Source organism: Pterocles gutturalis, unplaced genomic scaffold, assembly GCF_000699245.1.
Source record: "Pterocles gutturalis isolate BGI_N339 unplaced genomic scaffold, ASM69924v1 scaffold22914, whole genome shotgun sequence".
Classification (NCBI taxonomy): Eukaryota; Metazoa; Chordata; class Aves; order Pterocliformes; family Pteroclidae; genus Pterocles; species Pterocles gutturalis.
Window position 1 is genome coordinate 1 of NW_010131245.1, and position 22,256 is coordinate 22,256.

At 40.7% G+C, this 22,256-nt stretch overlaps 1 protein-coding gene across 1 annotated transcript in view; it reads left to right on the forward strand.

The window, feature by feature from the left end:
- The first annotated feature begins 729 nt into the window (after nucleotides 1-729).
- The window catches only part of CRYL1 (crystallin, lambda 1), a 43,924-nt gene continuing 22,397 nt past the window's right edge, over nucleotides 730-22,256 (forward strand). The window contains exons 1-3 of the mRNA XM_010080556.1: nucleotides 730-876; nucleotides 16,151-16,312; nucleotides 20,327-20,521. Coding sequence (XP_010078858.1) covers nucleotides 730-876; nucleotides 16,151-16,312; nucleotides 20,327-20,521 — 504 coding nt within the window. The remainder of the gene's footprint in view (nucleotides 877-16,150; nucleotides 16,313-20,326; nucleotides 20,522-22,256) is intronic.

Consider the following 22,256-nt stretch of genomic DNA (forward strand, 5'->3'; position numbering starts at 1 on the left):
AAATCTAAATCTTGCCTATACTGCAACAGCTACATCAAATAGCTTTAGTTTGTTTGTGATCCCCTAGTTTAATGCCGCTTAATTTCTGTGGAAATTGCTTCTCTAAGTGACTCTTAACAGTTTTGAAAATGGCTTGCTTCCTCTGGACTTCCAAGGGTTTCAAACTGTAGAGACTTTCTCAGAAGGTGGTGTGTCTAGCCCCAGCAATGGTGTGTACTTGAACATTCATTGCAAGCTCTGGCCACTCAATTTAGTAACCAGTTGGATTTTCTGACACTTGCTCTGTAGTCATTGCCTATGTAGAGATACGCGTTTTTTAGGAAGGACTCTTGGCTGTATGGAATGTATTTATTTCAGTACAGTTTAACAGTGTTCCTACAGGGAGACCTCATAACAAAAGAGTCGTTGTTTGTAAAACTAGATGAAGTATATTAGAGAGAGCTCTTTTCCCATTAAATACAAGTATAAAAGCTTTTGCTGATCCTACATCAGTGAAAACAGGTTTGAGGTGGTGACAAGCTTGTGTCTAGGAGTAGATCCTAGAGCTCTCTGTGCTTGAAGAGAAGAAAAATATTGTAAGATGAAGAGTAAAGAGATGACTGAAACTAACCTTTATATTTTTTGAGTATAAACACATGCAACGGTGTGGCAAATAGCATACTACTGCTGGGTTGTTAAGAAGCTTTCTAAAAAATTAATGGTGGCTTAACATTGATAAAGTACTTAAATATGTATGTCGTTTCTGTCAGCAAACAAATGAAAGAGCTGGAGGAGTCGGGATTCCTGAAAGGGGCTTTGAGTGTGGAGCAGCAGTTGGCTCTCATTAGCATCTGTACAGACCTGAAGGCAGCAGTAGAGGGTGCTACTTTCATTCAGGTAAGCAAAGATTTGACAATTCCTAGCAAACAGTTTAGAAAGATGATGTGCTGTGCTGTGCAGTCAATTGGGCAATGGAGAGGTCAACATCCTGACCACATAAAGATGGTTGTGCTGCTTAAAATTAAGTTCTTTCTAGCCTAGTATCTTGATATGGGTGATGATGCTTCATTGCAGGATTTCCCTGCTCGAGATTCCTTGCAAGTTTCTTTTGTGTTATGTTGAAAGAGGTTGGTGTCTGGCTAAGCCAAGAGAGAATAGCTGACCTCCGTGTGTAACAAAGACTGTACATTTTAGATAAATGTGGGGGGATGAGGGGCCGGAGATTTTTGGGGGAGAGATTATCTCTTTGGGAACCCCACGTGTTCTAGTGCTAGGACTAAAACATGTTTCTTCCTCTCCAGGTACCTTGGGAATGCACGGAGTATGGCTGTGCCCAGGGGTGGCTTCTAGCTTGACTGTCGGGGAGCACTGTAGCCAAAAGCAGCTATCCAACAGAGTGCTACAGTATTAAAATCAGGGTTGATACACAGGGCTGGAATCTGTGCTGCTAAGTAAAACTGGGGTGGGGAACAAGCTGTATTACTGAACCTGATAGTCTGTGGCTGCTTAAGTATTATTACGCTTGCTTGCATGGGCATAGTTCAGGGAGTGAATCGGGGACCATTTCTGGGATAAAGTATAAATGAGTTTGCGTTGGACTTGGCATCTTCATAGAATCATAGAATGGCTAGGGTTGGAAAAGACCTTCAAGATCATGGAGTTCCAACCCCCCTGCTGCAGGCAGGGACACCTTCCACTAGACCAGGTTGCTCAAAGCCTCATCCAGCCTGGCCTTGAACACCTCTGGGGCTGGGGCATCTTCTACCCTTCATGGTCCCACAGTATTATTCCAGTGTTGTACCATTAACTGTCCCTACAGGTATGTGTGCTGCACCCTGGAGTTTACAGTTTATACTGCTTCAGTCTCTTTAGCTGCAACACGTGCCTAATAATAAACTGAATTAAAAGGGGACAGATTTTCAGTCTTTTTCTTCCTCCCAAGTTGGTGAGGTGGAGGGGGAGCAAACAGGAGGCAGAACAAAGCCTCACACAGGAGTCAAGGTGTGAATGCACTGTAGATTTTTACTGTGATATACTATTTGTGTTCACTTCCTGTTCTCCAGATTGTGAAACTATATACTGTTACCCTGATACCTTACTCCTTTATCAGTAGGGAGCTCAGAGCTTGTCAGTTCATATTATTGTTTTCGTGTGTCACCTACCTCTGCTGAGTTTAATCTGCAAATTTATTGTCTAGTCACTCAATCCTGTATAGTCCTTCCACAAATGTTTGCACTTGTAATGATGATGACTGACTTAATTTTATGAGCTGACTTTCAGGTCATTTATGAGTGGACATAACAAAGGGCACAGATACTGTGAAAGAGCCCTGGTCAGCATCTTCTGCTGAGTAAGGACTGACTGTTCTTCCTACCGTCTGCTTACAATCTCTTTACCAGTTACTGTCCATGAAAGTACATTTTATCTCATATGTGACCAGTTCCTTGAAAGCTTTTATTATTTTTTTTTATTACAAGACTTCTGGGCGTTACACCAACTGCATCAGCTACATGACTTCTTTGCCTGCACTTCCTGCTTCCTTTAGAGAATTCAACTAGGTTTATGAATCAGGACTTCCCTCTGAAAAAGTTATTTTGATTCTTCCCCATTTACATAATACTGATTTGGTGGTAAACTTTTCTCTTAACTTGCTTGATAGAGACATAAGGCTTACAGGCTCATTGTTGAGATCTTTCCCGAAGTTCCCTTAAAAGTTGCATCATGCTTGCCATTCTTCTGCTCTTTGGTACCAAAATAGTGTACATTCAGTTTTGTTTCAAGTGAGCAGTTGTATATCACTGTTACTGTGTTGGGTATTCAAAATGTCCCTAGTACCTTGGTTCTGGTTCCCTTCTCCTCTGTTTTATGACCTGAGAGAGACCCTGTTAGTCCCCAAGACTAAGGCTTCAGTTTTCTGCAAGGATTAGAAGGTGAAACAGAATAGTTGCAAATAAATCACTGTTCTGTGTTTTTGTTTTCCAGATGATCATCCTTATGTACTCTAATCACTTCTTGGTTTATGCATTCTTTTTCTCCATGCATTCTGAAGAAAGAAGGGAAACTTTTTTTTTTTTAATTATTCTTGTAAATCCTGAGGAGTTGGGGCTGCGTTGTTTTGTCTTATTTTGACAAATTAACAGTGTTATGTGGCCATTTTCATTTGGGTGCTGCCTCAACTTTGTGAAGGCTGTGTTCTTGTTTCTAGTAGACTCTCCTAGTCCTACCTGTTTTATTTTGCTCTTTCAAGTGTTCTTACTTCCTGGTATGTCCACGTGGTGTCTTTACTTTCTCTGTATGCTACTTGTAAGCATCTGATCCTTCTTACTGCCAACTTTGCATCTCCTTAGTATCCTCACTTTTATTTTAGGATCTTCTTTTGAAGCTAAGCACAGCTGTGATGGAGTTCTTGGCTCTTGCTGCTCGTACATAGATGTTGAATCTTAGTATGCTATTCTTTGTCTTAAGTGAGGCTCTTCAGCAGTAAGATTGTTTGAACAAGGTCCTACATACTACTTCAGATTAAATCAGGAGCTGCATCATCCATCCCTCCCACCATCAGCTGATCTATGAAATGGACATCAGGCAAATTTTACAGAATCAAGGTACTCTTGAGTTGGTAGGGAGCTGTGGAAGTCATGTAGTCCAACCTGCTGTGGGACCAATTTACATCAGCTTGCTCAGGATTTGTGCAGTTGAGTTTTGAATATCTCTAAGGGTAGACACTTATGGTCTCTTTGGGTAACTTGTTACAACTCTTGATTACCCTCATTGTTAAACTTCTTTCCTAATGTCTAATGGGAATTTCCCATCTTGCAGCTTTAGTGTCTTGCCCCTCATCCTACCACCATGGACCTCTGAGAAGAGTCTGGCTTCTCTGTGGTTCCCTTCAGGTAGTTGAAGACAGCAGTGTTGTGTTGATAGTCTCTGAATAGCAACAATCTACCTGGGTAACTCAAGCTTTCTCATACTATTTTATGTTCCCTTAAGCCTTTTGATATCTCTTAATATGTAGTAATTAAGCATATATTAAGAAAAGGTAGCTGCAGTACATTTGTGGGTAACAAATCCTATGTGTGAAACGCTGTTGGCGGTATTCATACAGCTCATTGGTTTCAAACCATGACATCAAATTTTGGTTTGATACAAATTGACAAATGCACAATGTAAGTGGGCAAATTATTTGAACTAGTCTTTAATTTGCTCTTGGAAGGGGGGTGGAATAGATATAAAAGAATCTTAGTTCTAGGCTCACAGCCTGATTTCAGCAATGAACAGACTACTTTCTGGCTGAACCATATTAAACTTCAGAACCATTGCCTAGTGCAGCTCTGAACCTGAAAGGACAAAATGGCCTAATTGTAACTTAGAGTGCAAGTGTTCTGACTTCTGGTTACTTAATGCAACTGATGTTTTATTTTTTAATGCTAGCTGAATATGGAAGACTCTTGTTTTCCTGTTTAATGATATAACCTACTGATTAACTTGTTAGAAGACTCACATGAGAACTGCATTTCTTTGCCCTAGATTTCAGTTGGTTAAATCTTAATCTCTTTTCAAATTTGGCCTTTGTAGAGTAAAACCACTTCAAGCTTTAAATAATTCCTTGATGTTTGCACTCCTTGAATTAATTCTGCAGACAGTTTCCTTCTATGTTGTTTTCATGGGACATAACTTAAAACAAATGGCATGAAGTAGTAAAAAGTGTAAGTTCTTAAGTGACATTAGTGAAGATAGATATAAAAGTGAAAAAGATGCAAGAAATAATTAGGACCCAGTAAGAAGAAAATTCATTAAGAGTAATGTAATGAACCTTTAAAAACAAGGTATGCCTTGATGCGTATTTTATATATTCCCTCTCCTGAGCATTTTTATGAACTAACTTGTCTTGATTGGTGTGCTTTGCATCAGCTTCAGAAAGAAATGGGTCTGGTTTTTGCTCTAAAACTGAGTATTCACACAGTTTCACTTCTCAGAGCTTTTCTGTGCTACTTAGAGTAATTTCATAATCTATAGCATTTAGGTGAATGTACATTGCAAGCTTCTTGCATTACTAAAAACTTTAATTCTGAAATAACTTTTCCATTAGATGAAAAACTCTGAGACAAACTGATGGATACATTTTTACTATGATGTCCCTGGCATGGGACTGTCATGGGGGAGGTAAATGTTTCTTAATATTGTGCTCTTAACTTTCCTGAATAAGTACACCATGACTTTTTTGTCTTTTGTCTTTGTGACTATTTGATATTGAACTTTAGTACTGCTTTCACTATTAAGACCATATTTGAGTGGATGTGTGTCTAGTTCCTAAATAAGATAAGCTGAATATAAATGAGAGAAGCACTTGTATGGTATCTTTTTAAATGCTTTGCTTTGGAACAATTTACTAACAGAATAATAAAGTTTACTAGCTCTCAGGAGGATAAGATGGCTAACTGTTGGTAAAATCTTGCTCTTGACACTTGAGGTGCTGTGTACACTGGTGAGTGCAAGGTGATGGAGGGTGGCTGAGAGGTGATCTCAGAACCCATTAGTTGTGCTGGGGCATGGGACAAAGCAGACTGGCAAGTGGATGAAATTTGGAACTTATACCATGTGGTCTGAGGTATTTATCCTTCCTTTTAAAGGAGCTCTGCCTAAAAGCTTTAGAACAGTATGTTTATTTTTTTTTCCCCTCTTTAAAAAGACAGGGTGTGCCCCCACTCCTCTTAACCCCCATTACACCTGCAAACTGTTTGGAGCTGGTGATAACAACACTAATGGGTCTTCAGCCTGGTCTCTTTTCTGAACTTGCTAGCTCTTTTATCTCTCCCAGTTAGACATTTGTAGAAAAAAACAGTGTTGCCCCCTTAAAAACAGCTTCCAAAAAGCCTGATGGTGCCTCAGAATGGGAAACAAGCATTGACTTGGGAGCCCTGACAGTAGGTGTCTCATGTCTCCTGTCATAAAAATTTGTCTGTGATTGTCTGGTGCCAGTTTCTGCCACTAGCTTTTGTTTTACTTTCCTGATGGCTTTCAAGAACCCATTTACTTCGGGGCATGAGGGAATATCTGCAGACAGCAATGGCTGAAGATGTCTTCAGCTGCCCTGAGCTCACAGGATGGAAGACTGTCCTGGTTTGGAAGCCCTGTTAATGCTGTACCTCTGTAAATACAAAGCTGCTGGAAGGCAGCCTGGGCAAGCATTGCAGTAACATGGCTTCTTCCAGACTGGTCACTGGTCAGCTCTGAGTGCTGGACAGACAAACAGGGGTCTGTTTGCTCTCAGCTGGATACATATAACCTTAGGCCTGGTGGTTTTACCCTGCTTATCTTAAACGCTGACCTGAGGCACCAGAAGTTATGTTTTGGCTTCTGAGGGAGCTGGTTTTAAGCATGTGACCTGACTTGCTGTCCTTGTAGAGGTCTTGAGAAAACCCTTTTTCTGATTTTTAGGGTTTGAAACAGTCTGATCTCAAAGACTTGCTGTAAAATATCAAGTCAGTGTTTGAGTTGAACTGAAAGACAATGTTTGGGTAAACAGCTTGCTGGTGTCACTACTGTGGTACGGCTGCTGAATGGACTTTTGTTGTTCCAGACTTTGTAACATTTGCTCCCCTTCTATCCTGTGTATATAACAGCTGGTGTTGTCTACCACTATGGACTTGAAAATGCCATTACAGGAGGTTGTCATTGCCATAACTGTCATCCTGCCTAGGAGCTGATCTTGCTCTTCAGGTTCTCTTTCAGTGCACCCTGGTCTCCTTTCTAGGGCTGTACTGTATCTCCATTGCCTTTCTTACATCACTTCCACTATTTTTGAGGGTAGTGGGATCATAGTAGAAGAAAACAGAAAATCTGATCCTTTGAGAAGGGATATGAGGAGGAGGGTGTCAGTCAACCTGTCTGACATATTATTGCCCTTTCCTTAGAGAACAAAAAAGATCTTTATCTCTTCTGTAGCAGCCTGGTCAGCTAGTCTGTCTGTCTTTTGAAAGTTTTGTGGTGCACATAAACATAATGGAAAAAGACTAATCTCTTCATGGCATGATACTGACGCTTAGATGAAGCAAAACTTGCCTTCATTTGTTATGTGTTTTAAACAAAAACCAAACAAAAAAACCCTACACAATCTCTTCAAACCCTCTAAAATCTTCAAATTTTACTTCAGAAAATGTAGTTCTGAATACTAGTACTTCCTCAAATCCTGTTTTGTACTGAAGGTTGAACAGACACTTGTAATTCAGTCATTTATTCTGAACAGTATAAAATAGCAGTAACTTGATATTTTTATTGCTCCAGTTTCTTGATATGGTATGTTTCTGAACTGTAGGAAAGTACAAAATGTTTCTATCTAAATGCTGGATTTCACCTCACCAAAGTGTTATTTACTTTTACAGTATCATGTGGTAGGCAGTCTTTCATGTCACTCAAGAAGTAGTGATTTAAGAAGCATCGGATTTCACACTGGTATGAGCTCATAAATTCAAGACAACTTAAAAGTTACTGCTTCTTTAGGGCTGTAACTCACTTCAAATCTAAATTCTTGTGGTGTGGTGTTTTGGGGTTTTTTTTTATTACATTAGCCTGGAAATACTGGTGTTTTAACTGATGCTTTTACAACTGCTCAGTAATAAGCTTACTCGTCTACTGTCCATTAGTTGGTGGCTTTGAATTCTAGTAAAGCTTTTCTGAATATGAACTTAACACTGACCTGAAAGCCCAGAACTTGTAGATTTGCTGTAAGATACTTCTATATTTTGAATGGAAATTTTTAAAAGTTCAAAAACTATGAATCAGAGTTAAATGTGTATGGGGGTCTCCCCCCACCCCAACCACTACTCTGCTTCTTGATAGAACAGTGTATAACAAGGCCCTATCTTTATCAGAATATTCACCTTTACCTTTGGTGCCCTACCAACTACAGAGTTATGCAAAATCAGGCTGTAAGGGATTTCAGAGGTTGCTTAGTCCAACCCCTGCCCCAAGGCAGGATCCAGTCATACCTAGACAACCATCTGTCAAAAACAGGTTAACCTGTTCTTAAAATCCTCATGTGATGTGATTCCTTCTCCCCTGTGTTAAGCATTTTACTTCAGTGCATACCTAGCTGGTAGAAAGTCTGTAACTGAAGAAGCCCTGGGATGTGAGCATACATGACCATGCATTTCTGTTTTATTTGTATTTTCTTATAAGTGTGTCAAGGGGTGATAATGTGGTTCTGTCACTATTAACAAATTGCCAGTCTGCTTTTCAGTTAAAGAAGCTGCTGTCCTTATTCTACCTTCTTGTGCTTGGCTTACAGGATACCAGTTCTTGTTCAGATTCAAAATAAAGTCTTTGTTTTAACGTTGTGTCTTGCTTTGGACTAACTAGAGTTGTTTAACGTTAATGAGCCTTTTGTTGCCAGACATAATTGTGTTAATGATTTGGTATTTGAACAGGTGCTAGAAACCATCTTCGAGGAAGTTGTGTACTCAGGTACGTGAAATGAGTATCTGCAGGGGGGAAGACAGGGACACAACCTGATGAGCTTCTGTTCCTTTGTGTGTAGCCCATAGGGTTTGGGTTCCTACATCACCTCCATGTGTTCCAGGGTCAATTCCCATATCACCTCCTGTTGCAGTTTAAAGGCTACTAGACAGTCTTCTGTTAAACGCCTGGTGGGCTAAGGCAGGCCAGCAAGGGTTTCACTAACCATTTAGGGTCACGGGCAAGAAACTGACAAGACTTGGGAAAAACAAAACAAAAAAACCCCAACAAATCAGTTGAATTTATTAACTATTTACAACAAGAAACAAGATAATCTGAGAGAGAACTACATCTTAGAAAGGCACTTCTCCCCCCACCCCTCCCTTCTTCCCAGGCCCACAGGCTTTGTTCTGTACCTTCTCCCTCCCAGCGGCACAGGGGGGCAGGGAATCAGGGGTGCAGTCAGTCCCCACTCCTTCCTCCTCTGGGGAGGGCTCCTTACAGTCTTTCCCCACTCCAGCATGGGGTCCCTTCTCATGGGAGCATCCTTCTCAAACTGCTCCAATGTGCATCCTTCCCGCACAGGGCCACAGCTCTCTGATGACTGCCCAGCTCTGCTGTGGGTTTCTCCAAAATTACAATGTGGGAGCCTCCACAGCTGCATCTTCTCATGGGCTGCACCAAGGGACAAACTGTGCGTCATCATGAATCTTTACCACACTGCAGGGGAGATTCTGGGAGGGGGGTGCACCTCCTTCCTCTTGCTTCTCTTCTCTGACCCGCTTGTCTGCGTGGCCATCTCTCTCAGAACCCACTTCTCTCTCTGCCACAGGTTTTCATCGGCTCCCGAGGAAATGGACTCTCGGGCAAGCCATGGTGGAGGCTTGGGGGACAGCAGGGCGGGTTAAAAAAAGCAGGTGGATGGCTGGGCCGGTCTGCCCGACACGGGCCCTGCCTAGGCCCATGCCCCTTCTTAAATCTGTCATTCGCAGAGGTGCTGATTGGCTCAGCCCTGGCCTGGGGTGGGTCCAGCCTGGAGCTGGGGAAACTTCCAGCAGTTTCTCACAGGGGCTAGATCGGTGGTACTCCTTCCCCCACTCCCCTCCACCCCCAGCTGCTAAAACCTTGGAGCCGGGGGGGGGGATGGGCTGTCAGGCGGCAAAGGAGTCACTTACAGGAGCCACCACTGCGGCCCCTCCCTTGCTGCCAGAGCAGACTTGGAGCTGGGGGAACCCTTAGCAGTCACTTACAGGGGCCACCACTGCAGCCCCTCCCTTGCTGCCTGCAGACCTGGAGTCAGGGGAAACCTTTAGCAGCTATTTACAGGAGCCATTGCTGTGGCCCCTCCCTGTTGCCAAACAAACCCACCACACAAAACCACATCTCCTCCCCTCAGTGCTGTGGTGCACAGCCAGCTGCTCCCCCCTACTTTCCCTGTGACCCTGGCTGCTGGGAGCTCTGCTTCTAGGCATGCTCTCACATAATCCTGTCAATTATCAGAGTCTATGCTGTTGGTTGTTTTTGTGGGGTATTGGTGGTTTTTTATTTTTTCTTTTAATCTTTCTCATTTTAACTGATCAAAATGCTGACAGCACGCTGAAAGGTGTGCAATAGCCTGGGGCCTCCTTCAGTAACAGCTGTGTGTGCACGCTGGATGTCTCTGTGCTGTGTCCCAAGCATGTGCAGCCATGTGTAAGAGTGTGTCTGCTGCCCAGCTGCGGTCCCTGCCTTTACCCTCAGATGAGGGTAATAACACTTTCTAAAAGGAGGCTGAAGTAAATATGTTTTCCCCTACCATCTTTGCAGTTTGAAATTATGCCTTTTTATTTGGCACCTTGTCTTATTTAATATTTAATATTCTTATTTAATATCCTTATTGATATCCTGGTCTACCAATATATCCCCATACTATCCACCCTTAAAGTGTTTCAGAATAAGCATGTGAAACTACTTTGCCATTCTGAGGAGGGAGCATGATGGAAAAATCCCAAATACTTGCAGTCAAGTATTTGCATTTTGAAATATGTAATAATTTTGAATTTTGTAAAATTACCAAACCTATTGAATATATGAAAAATCGTATAGTTGAGCTAAATCATAATAGTTAACAATTATATTGGAAGCAAAATTGATTTCTGATGTAATAATTTATTCTGATATTAAAAATACCATTTTGTTTCTCTGCTTGTTTTGATAGCTGAACTCACAAATTTTGCTGTCAAAATGTCACACTTTGTAATTCATGGGTGTGACTCTTGTCTACTGAGTAGACTGCCTATCAGTGTCTGATACGGAATACAAAAGAAAAACCTCTGGTTTCTGTAACAGAAGGTGCGTCTTCAGTCTTCCAGAACAGAAATACAGACCTAAACCCTGCAGGAGAAGACCAAACTAGCGTGTCAATACAATAAGCCTAAACAGAAATAATAATTATAATTACTGAAATACTAATGTTAGTGAGCTTTTTAAACACTATTTTACTTAAAATATAATTTGATTTTTATATGGATTCTGTAAAATGGTGGTAATGACAGAAACACAGCAGTCTGTATCTGCAAGTGGGACAAATAGACTAAATCTTTCTTTGATAACTTTAACCTCAACTTTGCCAGTAATACTGGGGAGAACAGATTTGGTTGTAAATTTGCAGGGTTTAATTTGCAGAGAGATTATCGTAGCATATGTACTTTTTCTTTCTGAAGTCAACTAGATTTTTACAAAAATCTTTTAATTGTTATTATTTAGATGTGGTAAAATTATATGGAATAGTCGTATTTCACTGTAGCGTCACTAGCTATTGTAATAGTACTTTGAAATCTGTGTTTCATTTAATTAAATTTCTAGATCTCTTTTTCAGGTATTTTTCATGTCTGTCTTTATATACCTGTGCTGTTTAAAATCCATAGGTTCCAGCTTTATGTAGGTTTATGTTAATCAGGCTTTGTTTTAGAAATACGACATTCTAAAGGGACTTGGTAGATTGAAAATAAAACAATTATACATTAAGTCTTTTCTGGGAAGTTCTTTTTCTGGTGGATTGTAACTATAGAAGATAATGAAAGTATTTGTATAAATGGATTAGGCACCAAAACTTTCAGAAAAGCTGCTTTTCTGAAATTCAGAAATCTGTTTCATAATCATGTGAAGTTCTTCTTATTCCCACAGAAAGCTGGCCGTAACATGGTTCCTGTCACAGGATGCTGACAGTCTGGGTCTGGATTGTGGGATAGTTTGGTGGTCTGAAAGCTGCTGCTACATCCTCATTCTATAAGAGGAGAGGATTGCTGCCATTTGACTGTGGGAACTGTTCTACAGAAGTGCCTCGAAATTGTCAGCTAAATCACGGCACTGAAAAGCTGAGGCACTTAAAAACACTGTAAATTGTATGTGTATAAATAGAGGAACAGAGCCGGGGTTTGTGGTGTGTTTGGAGATCCTCACTTAACTGCGGAAGATGAAGAGCAGCAATGAGAGTGGCTGTGGCTTCTGAACAGTTTACTGCTGCTTGAAGCCCTATTGAATTAATTAGGAAGAGGAAAGGCACAGAACTCTTGTAAATAATATTTTACCTCCGTTGTGGTTCGGGCAAGGCTACAGGGCACTCCTGCTGTAGCAGCTGCCGCATAGCAGTGAATTACAGCTTTTGGGGGTTAGGTGGTGCAAGACAAAAGTAGGAGAGGACTAGCCTAGGACATTTCTTAACTGTGAGCTAGTATGCAGAGAGCTTTGCCATGGCTTGAATGAGGAGCCAGCTGAGAGTTTACAGGTCAGGATGAACAAGACCACCCATGTGGGAGACATTGTAGTAGATGTCTGCAACAGACAACCTGATTAGGAAGAAAAGGCCTTCTTCAGACAACTGGAAGGAGCCCCTTGTCTTCTGCGGGGGCTGCGACCACATCAAGATCTGCTGGAGGGACAACACAGGAGAGCACAAACAATTTAGGAGGGTTCTGGAATGTGTTCATGGTAACTTCCTCACATGGGTGGTTGAGAAGCAGAAGAGGGGACTTGCTGTGCTGGGCCTCATACTTAAAAACAAGGAAGAACTGGTTGGATATGTGAAGGCTGGGGAGAAGCCTTGGCTATGGTGACCATGAAATGCTGGAGTTGAGGATCCTGGGAGGAGAAGCAAGACAAAAAAAAGTGTGATCACAGACCTGGACTTTAGGGGAGACCCCTTTGGCCTCTTCAGGCCAAAATCTGCTTGGAAGAATCCCATGACATGAGATGCAGCCCTGGAATTAAGAGAGATCTAGGAGAGCTGTACTAGGAGAGGTCAAGATTGATCTATCTTCACTTGCAGGAATTTACATTGTCATAAATCTTCATATTAAGATTGCCAGGGAAGACATGTTTTCTTGATTATGTTTTGAATATGCAGCAGACAGAATCTAGTCAGGAGGTGGGGACTCATCATTGTGCAGCTGTGGCTTTCAAATTTCTTTATTCAGCAATTCTTTATGATTGATAACCAGCATCAGACTCTACTTGGTATTGAAAGGTCTTGATGCTGCTCCTTGGGACAGCATCCAGATACTCTTACAGAAAGGGGTTTGCTTGTTGCTGAATGGTTGCCAATCTTCAAGTTTTGCCATGCCGGTTTAAATCTTTGGCTCTAATCTTGTGTTATTGTGCTTGTATAGGACAATACCACTTATTTTAGGATCATACCACTGTGTTGCAGTGCTTCACTTCAGGCCATGCTTTGTTTCTTTCACCTCCCAGTGCTAATAAAGTCATGGTCTTGGCAGTGATTCCCATTGCTAGCATATGGAGAAGGTATTTTGCAAGGTAGTGTTTTGGGGATTGTTTTCCTAGAAGGTGGTACAGGTAAGTTGCTACCTTGGCATATCTGAGAATGGATAGGAAGAGCTTGGGTAGATGCCAGCATTTAAATATAGGTAAATGAAGTTGTGCGCTTAGACTAGCATGGATTCAAGGGGTTGTGTCGTATAAGTGCAATTTTTCAATTAGGGGCAACTAGACCTCAGTCACCTTGTCTGGGTATCACTGTTTCCTGCTGGGGAGAGAGTCTAGTATGTGCTTATCTTTGTGTAGTTCTTCAGGAGTTCAGAGGCTGGTCAAGTGGCTGCTGTGTGTTCTCTGAACATGTACTTGAATAGTGTAATGCCTGTTACCTTTAAGCCTTTAATTCAACATAACTCTAACAGGAGGTGGGTTTTAAAAATTAACAACTAATGTTCTAATCAGGCTGTTAAAAGAGATGTCTAATAAAGTTTGAATTGGAAGTCAGATTAGTGGCAATCTTGTTCAGGTGCTCAGGCCTTGGAATAAAGGTGTACTGTTCACTGCAAACGAGAAGTGTGATCTTCTGTACAAAAAGGGCACAGAAATATACAGTGTCACTTAAAATGCGTGGAAGTGCACGCTAAGCTTTTTGCACCAATTCTTTGAGAGAGACTGAGGTAGCTTTAAAACCATATCTTATCTGCTCACTGTTTGATCTTCTCTTTCTCAGGGTAGACAGAATAGCTTCAGACTTCTCCAGGCTCCATAACTGACAGCAAGTGAGGTTCCTGTTTAATGGATTGTTTACAGCTTAATTTTCCCCCTGTTCTTCAGGGAATTGGTGTCTCTGAGAAAATAATTGCATGCTTGATGAGGACAGAAACTTTATTGCAGTGGTCCAACAACCTGGATACAATTGTGACACTATAGGAGAAACTTCAAGCAAATGGCCCATTCAGAAGCCTTACGTAACCGTGGCAGGTTTGAGTTTCCAGCAGATTTGAGTTTGCCTTTTTGATTATCATCTGATGTGAGAGGAGGCTTAGAGTTTCAAGGTCACAATAAACCTATTCAGAGCTACTCTTTTGTTAGCTTGAACAGTATCTGCAGAGTTCTCTTCATCTTTGGCTTTACTAAAAGAAACTATTTAAACTTAACCAACAAGCAGGGGTCCTGGAATTATAAGCAGAGTATAATTTTGTTTTGATAAGGCTGTCTATTACTTTGGGCTCTGTCTAGAGTTCTTAAATGACCCCATTTATCTCTTCGGCATCATAGAACTTTTAGTACTGTTCCATGCGACTTGCTTATTTTTTAAGACTTCAAATTACTTTTAACCCCTTTACTCGGTTAAAAACTCTGTCCCTGGGCATTCCTACCACAGAGTCTGTCTGAAGCTGCAGGTGTTAAATGTAAAAAGTATAGCCTTTCTCCCTACCCTCATGTGCAGTTCAGCATAACAGGAAGGACAGAATGAAGTGCTGACAGGTGGGAGAAGGTTAGAGTTGGAAAAGAGCAGGTATTTTCTGTGTGTTTTAGGGGGAAAGCTGAGGTTTTGCAAGTTTGGGATCCTCTTTTGATTTTTTTTCTAAACCCTTCCCAAAAACCCAGAAAACAAGTTGGCCTTGTTCCCCTGTTTTCTTCTCGTAGACACAGGTCTTTCCTGTTGATTGTGGGATTCACTGTAGTTACTCTCCCATGTCATCATTGCTCCCACACTGATGAACTTCAGGCAGCTCCTGAGGATAATTTTGAAATTCTGGTAACTGTAGATTGTGGCTCTTGTCTCATATGTGTGAGATTTCACACAATACTGCAGAGCTGAACATGCTCAATATCTTTGTGAGAGGTTCTGATGGTGTGCATTCTACTTCACAGATATTCCTCAGAGTTGGAATTAATTAAGATATTTAAGCTTTTTAAGTGTAAGTGGCACCGAGAGATGTTTCAGTACAGGTTCCAGAACTGTACCTTGGAATCTCCTGCTGTAGTTCTGGAGATTGTAAGTCAGTCTTTTTTTGAGATGCACCTATTCATTTCCATCTTGTCTGAGAGAGAATACTGACTTCGATCATGTGAGATTTTCTTAAAATTGGAGACCAGGTCTACACTCTATAGTGTTTTATCAGCAGGTCAAAGGAGGTGATTCTCCCCCTCTACTCTGCTCTCGTGAGACCCCACCTGTACTGTGTTCAGATGTGAGGCCCCCAACATTAAAAAGACCTGGACCTGTTGGAGAAAGTCCAGAGGAGAGCCACGAAATTGGTCAGAGGGCTGGAGCACCTCCCCTATGAGGACAGGCTGAGAGGATTGGGGTTGTTCAGCCTGGAGAAGAGAAGGCTCCAGGGGGACCTTATAGCAGCCTTCCAGTACCTGAAGGGGGCCTACAGGAGAGATGGGGAGGCACTCTTTATCAGGGAGTGTAGGGAGAGGACAAGGGGTAAACAGGTGTAAGCTGAAAGAGGGTAGATTTAGAATAGATGTTAGGAAGAAATTTTTCACTGTGAGGGTGGTGAGGCACTGGAACAGGTTGCCCAGAGAAGCTGTGGATGCCCCATCCCTGGAGGTGTTCAAGGCCAGGCTGGATGAGGCTTTGAGCAACCTGGTCTAGTGGGAGGTGTCCCTGCCCATGGCAGGGGGGTTGGAACTTGATGATCTTTAAGGTCCCTTCCAACCCAAACCGTTCTATGATTCTATGATATTTTAGACAAAGCAGAATCATTTGTTTTGTGTTATCTCCTGTGGTGTGTGGTGGTCCATCTTCTGCTATAGGTAGACTCTTGGGCTTTCCATTTCTTTATATGTGGGAAGGTGTTTTTGTGTTACAGCTCAGTGGTATATCTAGGCTGATTAAAGTGGTTTGTGCTGAGTTCCTAGGTCTCAGGGTGGGATCAGTGAAGTCTGAAATATATGGATAAATACTATTGAATTAGAAGACTTCTAATAGTGATTTTTGTTTTTATTCCAGGAATGTACTCCGGAAAAACTGGAACTGAAAAAGAAGATTTTCGGTCAGTTAGATCTTATTGTTGGTGACAATGTTATCTTGAGCAGCTCGACCTCTTGTCTCTTACCCAGCAAGTTGTTCACTGGCCTTAAGCATGTTAAGCAGTGTATTGTGTCACATCCTGTAAGTATGATGGCATGTTTTGTTTTTTAGAAGTAGTAGTACAGGTGTTTAACTAAACTGCACCTCAAACTCTTCCCTGCAGACTGAGAGATATAGAAGGATATTTGGAGTGCTTATGTGCCATCATTAGTATGCAGGGGTCGGACTTTTCAGAAGAGCTTTAGTTTGGTCATTCTGTGCGCAGCAGCAGCATATACTTAACTGAGAGGGTGCATGCATGTTTCATACTGTTGGATCAAGATACGCTCTATGTGCACGTTTTGTGTTACTCAAACTACGGGCTCTCAAAGTGTAGGAATTCTTTGTCTTGATGACAAACCTATAAAATTCCCTACTTTCTTCTTGTGGCATCATTAGTCTTTCCTGGTATCCTTTTTCTGCTGCTGTTGGGTAACAGTAAGGATCCAAACGGTGAGCTGCATGTGCTTGTCAGGTAATGTCGATGAAAGATGGAAGGTTTTGACTGGTTTCTTCAGACTTCTGATGCAGAAGCAGTATACCTGAAGAGGAAAAGCAGGTGGATGAAATGGAACAAATTGTACTTGGAGCTGGAGTTGCATGTTTTGTGTCCAGCTGGGACAGTGATGCAGAAATGGCATGACTAGAGGTGGCAGCAGAACCTCAAAATGCTGAAGGGCACCTGTAAGCCTCTGTAGAGGTCTATGTAGGGCTGCCATACAGCAATTTATCACATCTCTGCTCAGCATGGGAGAGCATTTTGTCTTTATCACTGAGATTCTCACTGCTTCTTCTGTTGTCCACTACTCAATAATGAATTTATTTGCCCTAATGTTAGGCTGGTGTTCTACAGATCAGTTAAGAGGACTGTTGTTATGAAGGTTTGCAGTATCTGGAGAAAGGTACTGCTCTGCTGTCTGCAATTTGGTAACTCCATGTTGTCTTTCCAGGACATCCCTCAGGGTGTAAAGTAAATGTCAGTTCCCTGGGAATGCTTAAGAGTGGCAGTGTGAACACAAAGACACAGTGCTACTTTACTATAATGTCTCTACAGCTACCTGTAGAGACCCTCCACCACCACCATTGTGCCTCGGGGTGGCTGGGAAGCAAAAGGAGCAAAAGCATTGGTTTGATGGGGTTTTTTTCTGTATAATTAGCTTTCATCTTTTAATTAAAAAAAAAAATCAGACTTCAAAGTATATATCTGTGCCTAGGTTTAGCCTTCTCCAGTCTAAAAATCCTTAGCTCATATTTCCAGGTTTGTAACTTTCTCTAGTGCAAGGTAAGAGATAATGTCTCTTAGAGACTTCTGTATTGAGTAACTATAGCTATGATTTTTTTTTCAAACAGTTCCTGGGCTTCTGTCTATTCTCTGACTGTTTATCAGTCTTTGATTTTACATTATTCTTTCTTGCTGTTTTCCCAAGTTGGTCTGTACCAGTTGACTTGTTTAGTCTGAGCTGTAGTCTTTGTAGGAGCCACTTCTGAAAACAGGTTTTATCAGATCTGGAAACGTGGCTAGTCCCTGCGTAAACATTTTCTAGGTTGCTGTTGTAAGGATATATGTATTTTCCAAAGCAAATACCCTGGAATGCCTTAAAGTGTCTATTTGTTCTCAAATGGCTTTGCAATCCAACTGAGACTGTTTTCTTAGTAATCTCAGATTCCCTCAAAGGGACAGTGTACTGGAGAACCTGTGAGCCAGCGTACACTTCCAGGGGCCTTTCAGCATCTGGTTATATCCAGAAACATGCTTGCTTTTTTTGTTTTTTTAAAACATGGCCTTAATAACATCTTGAACACGACAGTAGGACATGGGGAATGGTGGCTGCAGGAAGTAAGCACCTCTAGAAGATGCTGTGAAAACAAGAAGTGTGGAATTTGATATACCAGAAAAAATAAAAGCTAAAGTTCTAAAGCCTCTGGCACATGTGAGCGTGTTGAAGAGAAATGAAATTAAATGCCCCAAGGGCAGAAGGAGATCATCCCTTTGGTTAATATAGCAACAAGTTCAGCAATTAGAAAAAATAAATATAATCGCATAGCACAGCTGTATGATAGAAATGCACGCGATACTTGTAGGTACAGCTGTTCTCTGCAAGCAGCTTCAGGCAGTGTATCAGTGGAGGTCTCCTGCAGAATGGTTCATTTCTCATGTGCTGTATGTGCCTTCTAGGTCACACAGCTAGCAAAATGGAGCTAGAGGAGACTGTACCATTGAGTGAAGTCCCTTGCTGTACAGGAAACCATGTAATCAAATCACCCTAAAAATTTATTAAGGTCTATCTGTTAGATTTATTTTTAACTACTCCTGTTTGAAGTTGTTTGTGTCTTCTGATTTTTGTTCAAATTTTACTGACAGTCCTTTAAAATTAATTTGATGTTTGTTGGCAGCTCTTGTGTAGCTTAATTCTCTGTGTGTACTTCGTCATATAGTTTCTTAGCTTTCATTTTGTTAGGCTGAATACATTAAGCTCTTCTGCTCCCTGAAGAAAGGCTTTGTATCCCCCTTCTCAATTTTAGAAACCTTCCCCGATTCCCAATTTCATCCACATTTTACCACATTTAGTTTTTACCAACATCTGTTATCTCGCTCCTAAAAAATTGTCTTCCTAACTCTCCTCAGTGAACACACCCATGTGCTCCCCATGCCAAGTTCATGAAATAGAATATTTCAATAAGATGACTGTCAACACTAATCTTGGAAGAAATTTATAGTAGCCTCAGTCTCTCTCAACAATTAACTTGTCCTCTTCCTGACTGGAACCTGTGATATACTTAAGGGTTAGAAAAGCCTTCAGAGAGCTGCTTGGTGCTTGCAGTGGTTTGTGTCTTGTTGGAAATTGCCTGGCACTGCACCTGTGATGGTGTCCATCACGCTGTTCTCAGCATTGGTGGTGGCACTGCCAAAGAGTCTGATGGTTATGTTGGAACACAAGGCACTTTAAGACACTTACTTCATCTCCTTTACATCAGTAGTTAGAGCAGATGTAGCCTACAACAGGCTATGTGTGGCTATGTGTTGATTGGACCCTATAGTAAAAAGAACCATGTAAATACTTAACATAAAGAGAAGAAAGACTGCTTGCACATTGCTGCAACTCAATCCTCTACTTGCATTTACACGAGCACAGTTAAGAACAGTTGACTATAAGGGAGGATGGTGAAAGAATCGGTACTTAACTACCTTTAAATGTCAGTGTTCTTTCTGATAGTAACTTATGATATGTTAGCTCCTTGGATTGCCTGGAAACAAGACTGAGAGCTGAGTTTAGCACCTTAAGATTATGGCTGAAGGACTGCTGCTTTTGGAAAGGGCTTGTAGGCAGTGTTACTGCCTGTAGCACTCTGACCTGAGGAACTTTTATCTGTTTCTGGTATATTCTTCTTTTTTGTTTATTACTTGAAAAATACGTTACACAAAGGTCTTGACTTGATGAGAAATTACATTTGGAAAGAGTCAGAGAGAGGTGATTTTTTTTTAAAGTAGGTGCAGTGTTTGAAGGTAACCTGCGGCTTTTTTGAAGAATGTTTTGTGATATCTGTTACTGTGTTTAGCATATATTTACAGGCTTGGGCCAGTAGCAGCTTATCTGTTAAGTGTTGCATCTTACAGGTGGTGTTTAGCAATAATTTTGATTTAAAGTTCCTGAATATCTAAAAGGAAACACCTTGCTTCATTTGGAAAGACAGGTGATGGCCATATGCCTTACAACAACAAACAGTCTGAATATTGAGAAAATATGTTACTCAAGTCATTATAAATTCTTCTAGTACCGTTTGAGTGCTATCATCTTTAGTGTAGCTCCATGAACTTTGTTGGGGTTAAACAGAGTTGGGTTTAATGCAAAGTTATTTTTTTTGTTATTAATTTGAATTAATACACCAGCTTTTATTGATTTGGTGAAGTCTTTCAGGGTCTGAAGATCAGGGTTACTGTGTTCACTGGAAAATATCCACGCCAGTAGCAAGCTATAAAGACGCTTTGTATTAACTTATCAACTGTTCTGTTAACGTGGTGTTAGTTGACAGTCTTCTTTTCTGTTTCTTCTTGAGGTAAATCCACCTTACTTTGTGCCGTTGGTTGAAATCGTTCCTCATCCAGAAACGGATCCTTCTACTACAGAGAGAACGTATGCCCTGATGAAGAGGATTGGTCAATCTCCTGTCAAACTAAACAGAGAAATTGAGGGGTTTGTTCTGAATCGGCTCCAGTATGCAGTGATAAGTGAAGCCTGGAGACTTGTGGGTGTATGTATATATACATATATATTTTTTTTTTTTTTAACGTTTTCTACACATAGACACTGCTGGTTTTGTAGATGTGACAAGCAAGATTGTATATTTAAACTTCCTATAAATTTGTGTCATCTTTGGTAAATTGTCCCTTATGAATGTGAAATATATATTAATATGTAAATTAAAGACTGTAAGAAGTGATGTCTGTTGTAAATAGAAAGACTGATAAAAACAAAGTGATAAGACTGTAACAACTATCCTTTATCTTACTTTCTTTTCAGAATACTGTCATTTTCAGGACAATCAAAAGAATAATCTTAAAAGCACAGAAATTGAAATACTGGTTTTTCCTTTTTGTAGGTTGTCTCATCACTTCCTGTTATTTTCTGAATGTTGCAGGCCTACTGTACAGTGGTTATGAAAATAATATTTTAAATGGTTTTCTCTTTGGCCTTTCAGGAATTGCACTCACAGGTTCAACAGTTATTTGATACTTGTAGTTAAAGACAGATTTCTCCTCCTCCTGCCCATTCAGACTTCTAGCTGAGAATCATTTGTTTGTACCCCTTCAGCTTTTCCCACAGTTACCTGTTCTGTTCTGCAAAGTCTGATCTTTCATCAGGAACAGATGAATTATGAGTCTGTTCTGTTGAGAAGAGATTCATTTGGGCTTGAGCAGGGATTAATTTTTTGTCAAGAAGAGTGTTTTGATTTTTCAAGCTGTTTAAAACAACCATACACACAAATATAGGTAAGGATCTTAAAACTAAGGTAATATTAACATATCATAAACAAAGCAACTCTTTTTCCAAAGCAGTATCTAACCATAGTTGCTGAACTGATTTTGCTTACCTCTAGTTAGCTTCCATAGCAACACAATACAGTAATATAAAGGAGATGGTGAATAAGTAAACCAATATTGTTAGGAAGGAACTGATCTTCTACTGGAGATGTTTCTTTACACTAAAAAAAGGATTTATGTTATTAAAAAACATTATCTAATTATCTTAATATTTATTTTAAAAGTTAAAGTCTTACGTATATGATAAGAAAAACCCCTTCAGAAAGCTGTAATCATGTTGAATGACACAGGATGGAAAGGACAGTTACCTCAAAATTTGTTTTTTAAACCCTATTAACTCCGGATGAAAATAAATATTTTGAGAATAAAGATGACTACTAAAAATGTGAACAAGGAAGGTAAGTTAACAGGGAAAAAGCTAACTGAACAGCACTGTTCACTGTTAAGGCCGTTTCCACACTGTAACCTTTCCTTGAAATGAAGGGATCTGACTTAGAACAAGTCGTGTTAAGAACAAGGACCTGTGTGGATGCTTTTGTGTGGATGGTGTATATGAATGGTAACAAAATAGTGCTTGAAGCACTGACAGATAATGAAAGTTGCTTTTCTTGTGCATCATCAAAGTTTCCAAGTTGTTCTGTTTTTGTATAATTTTGTTGCATTTCAAACAAATACACATTTAAACTGTATGAACTGTATTTCCATTGCAAAAGCCTGGACAAATATCAGCTATCAAAGGTATGTAGTTTCAGCTGTGTGACTTCAGGCCACACACTGCCTTTGATGGGAGGGGAATCACTGCGGATAGGGGAGAGCTGCAGGCCTGGGGCAGTTTCTGGGTTTCTACTGTTGTGCCGCCAATTTAGTCATATTTATTGCAAGTCATATTCTTTCAAAGTGGGGAAAAGTACTTCTTGCTTCTGATTGTTAAGTCACTTTGCAGTC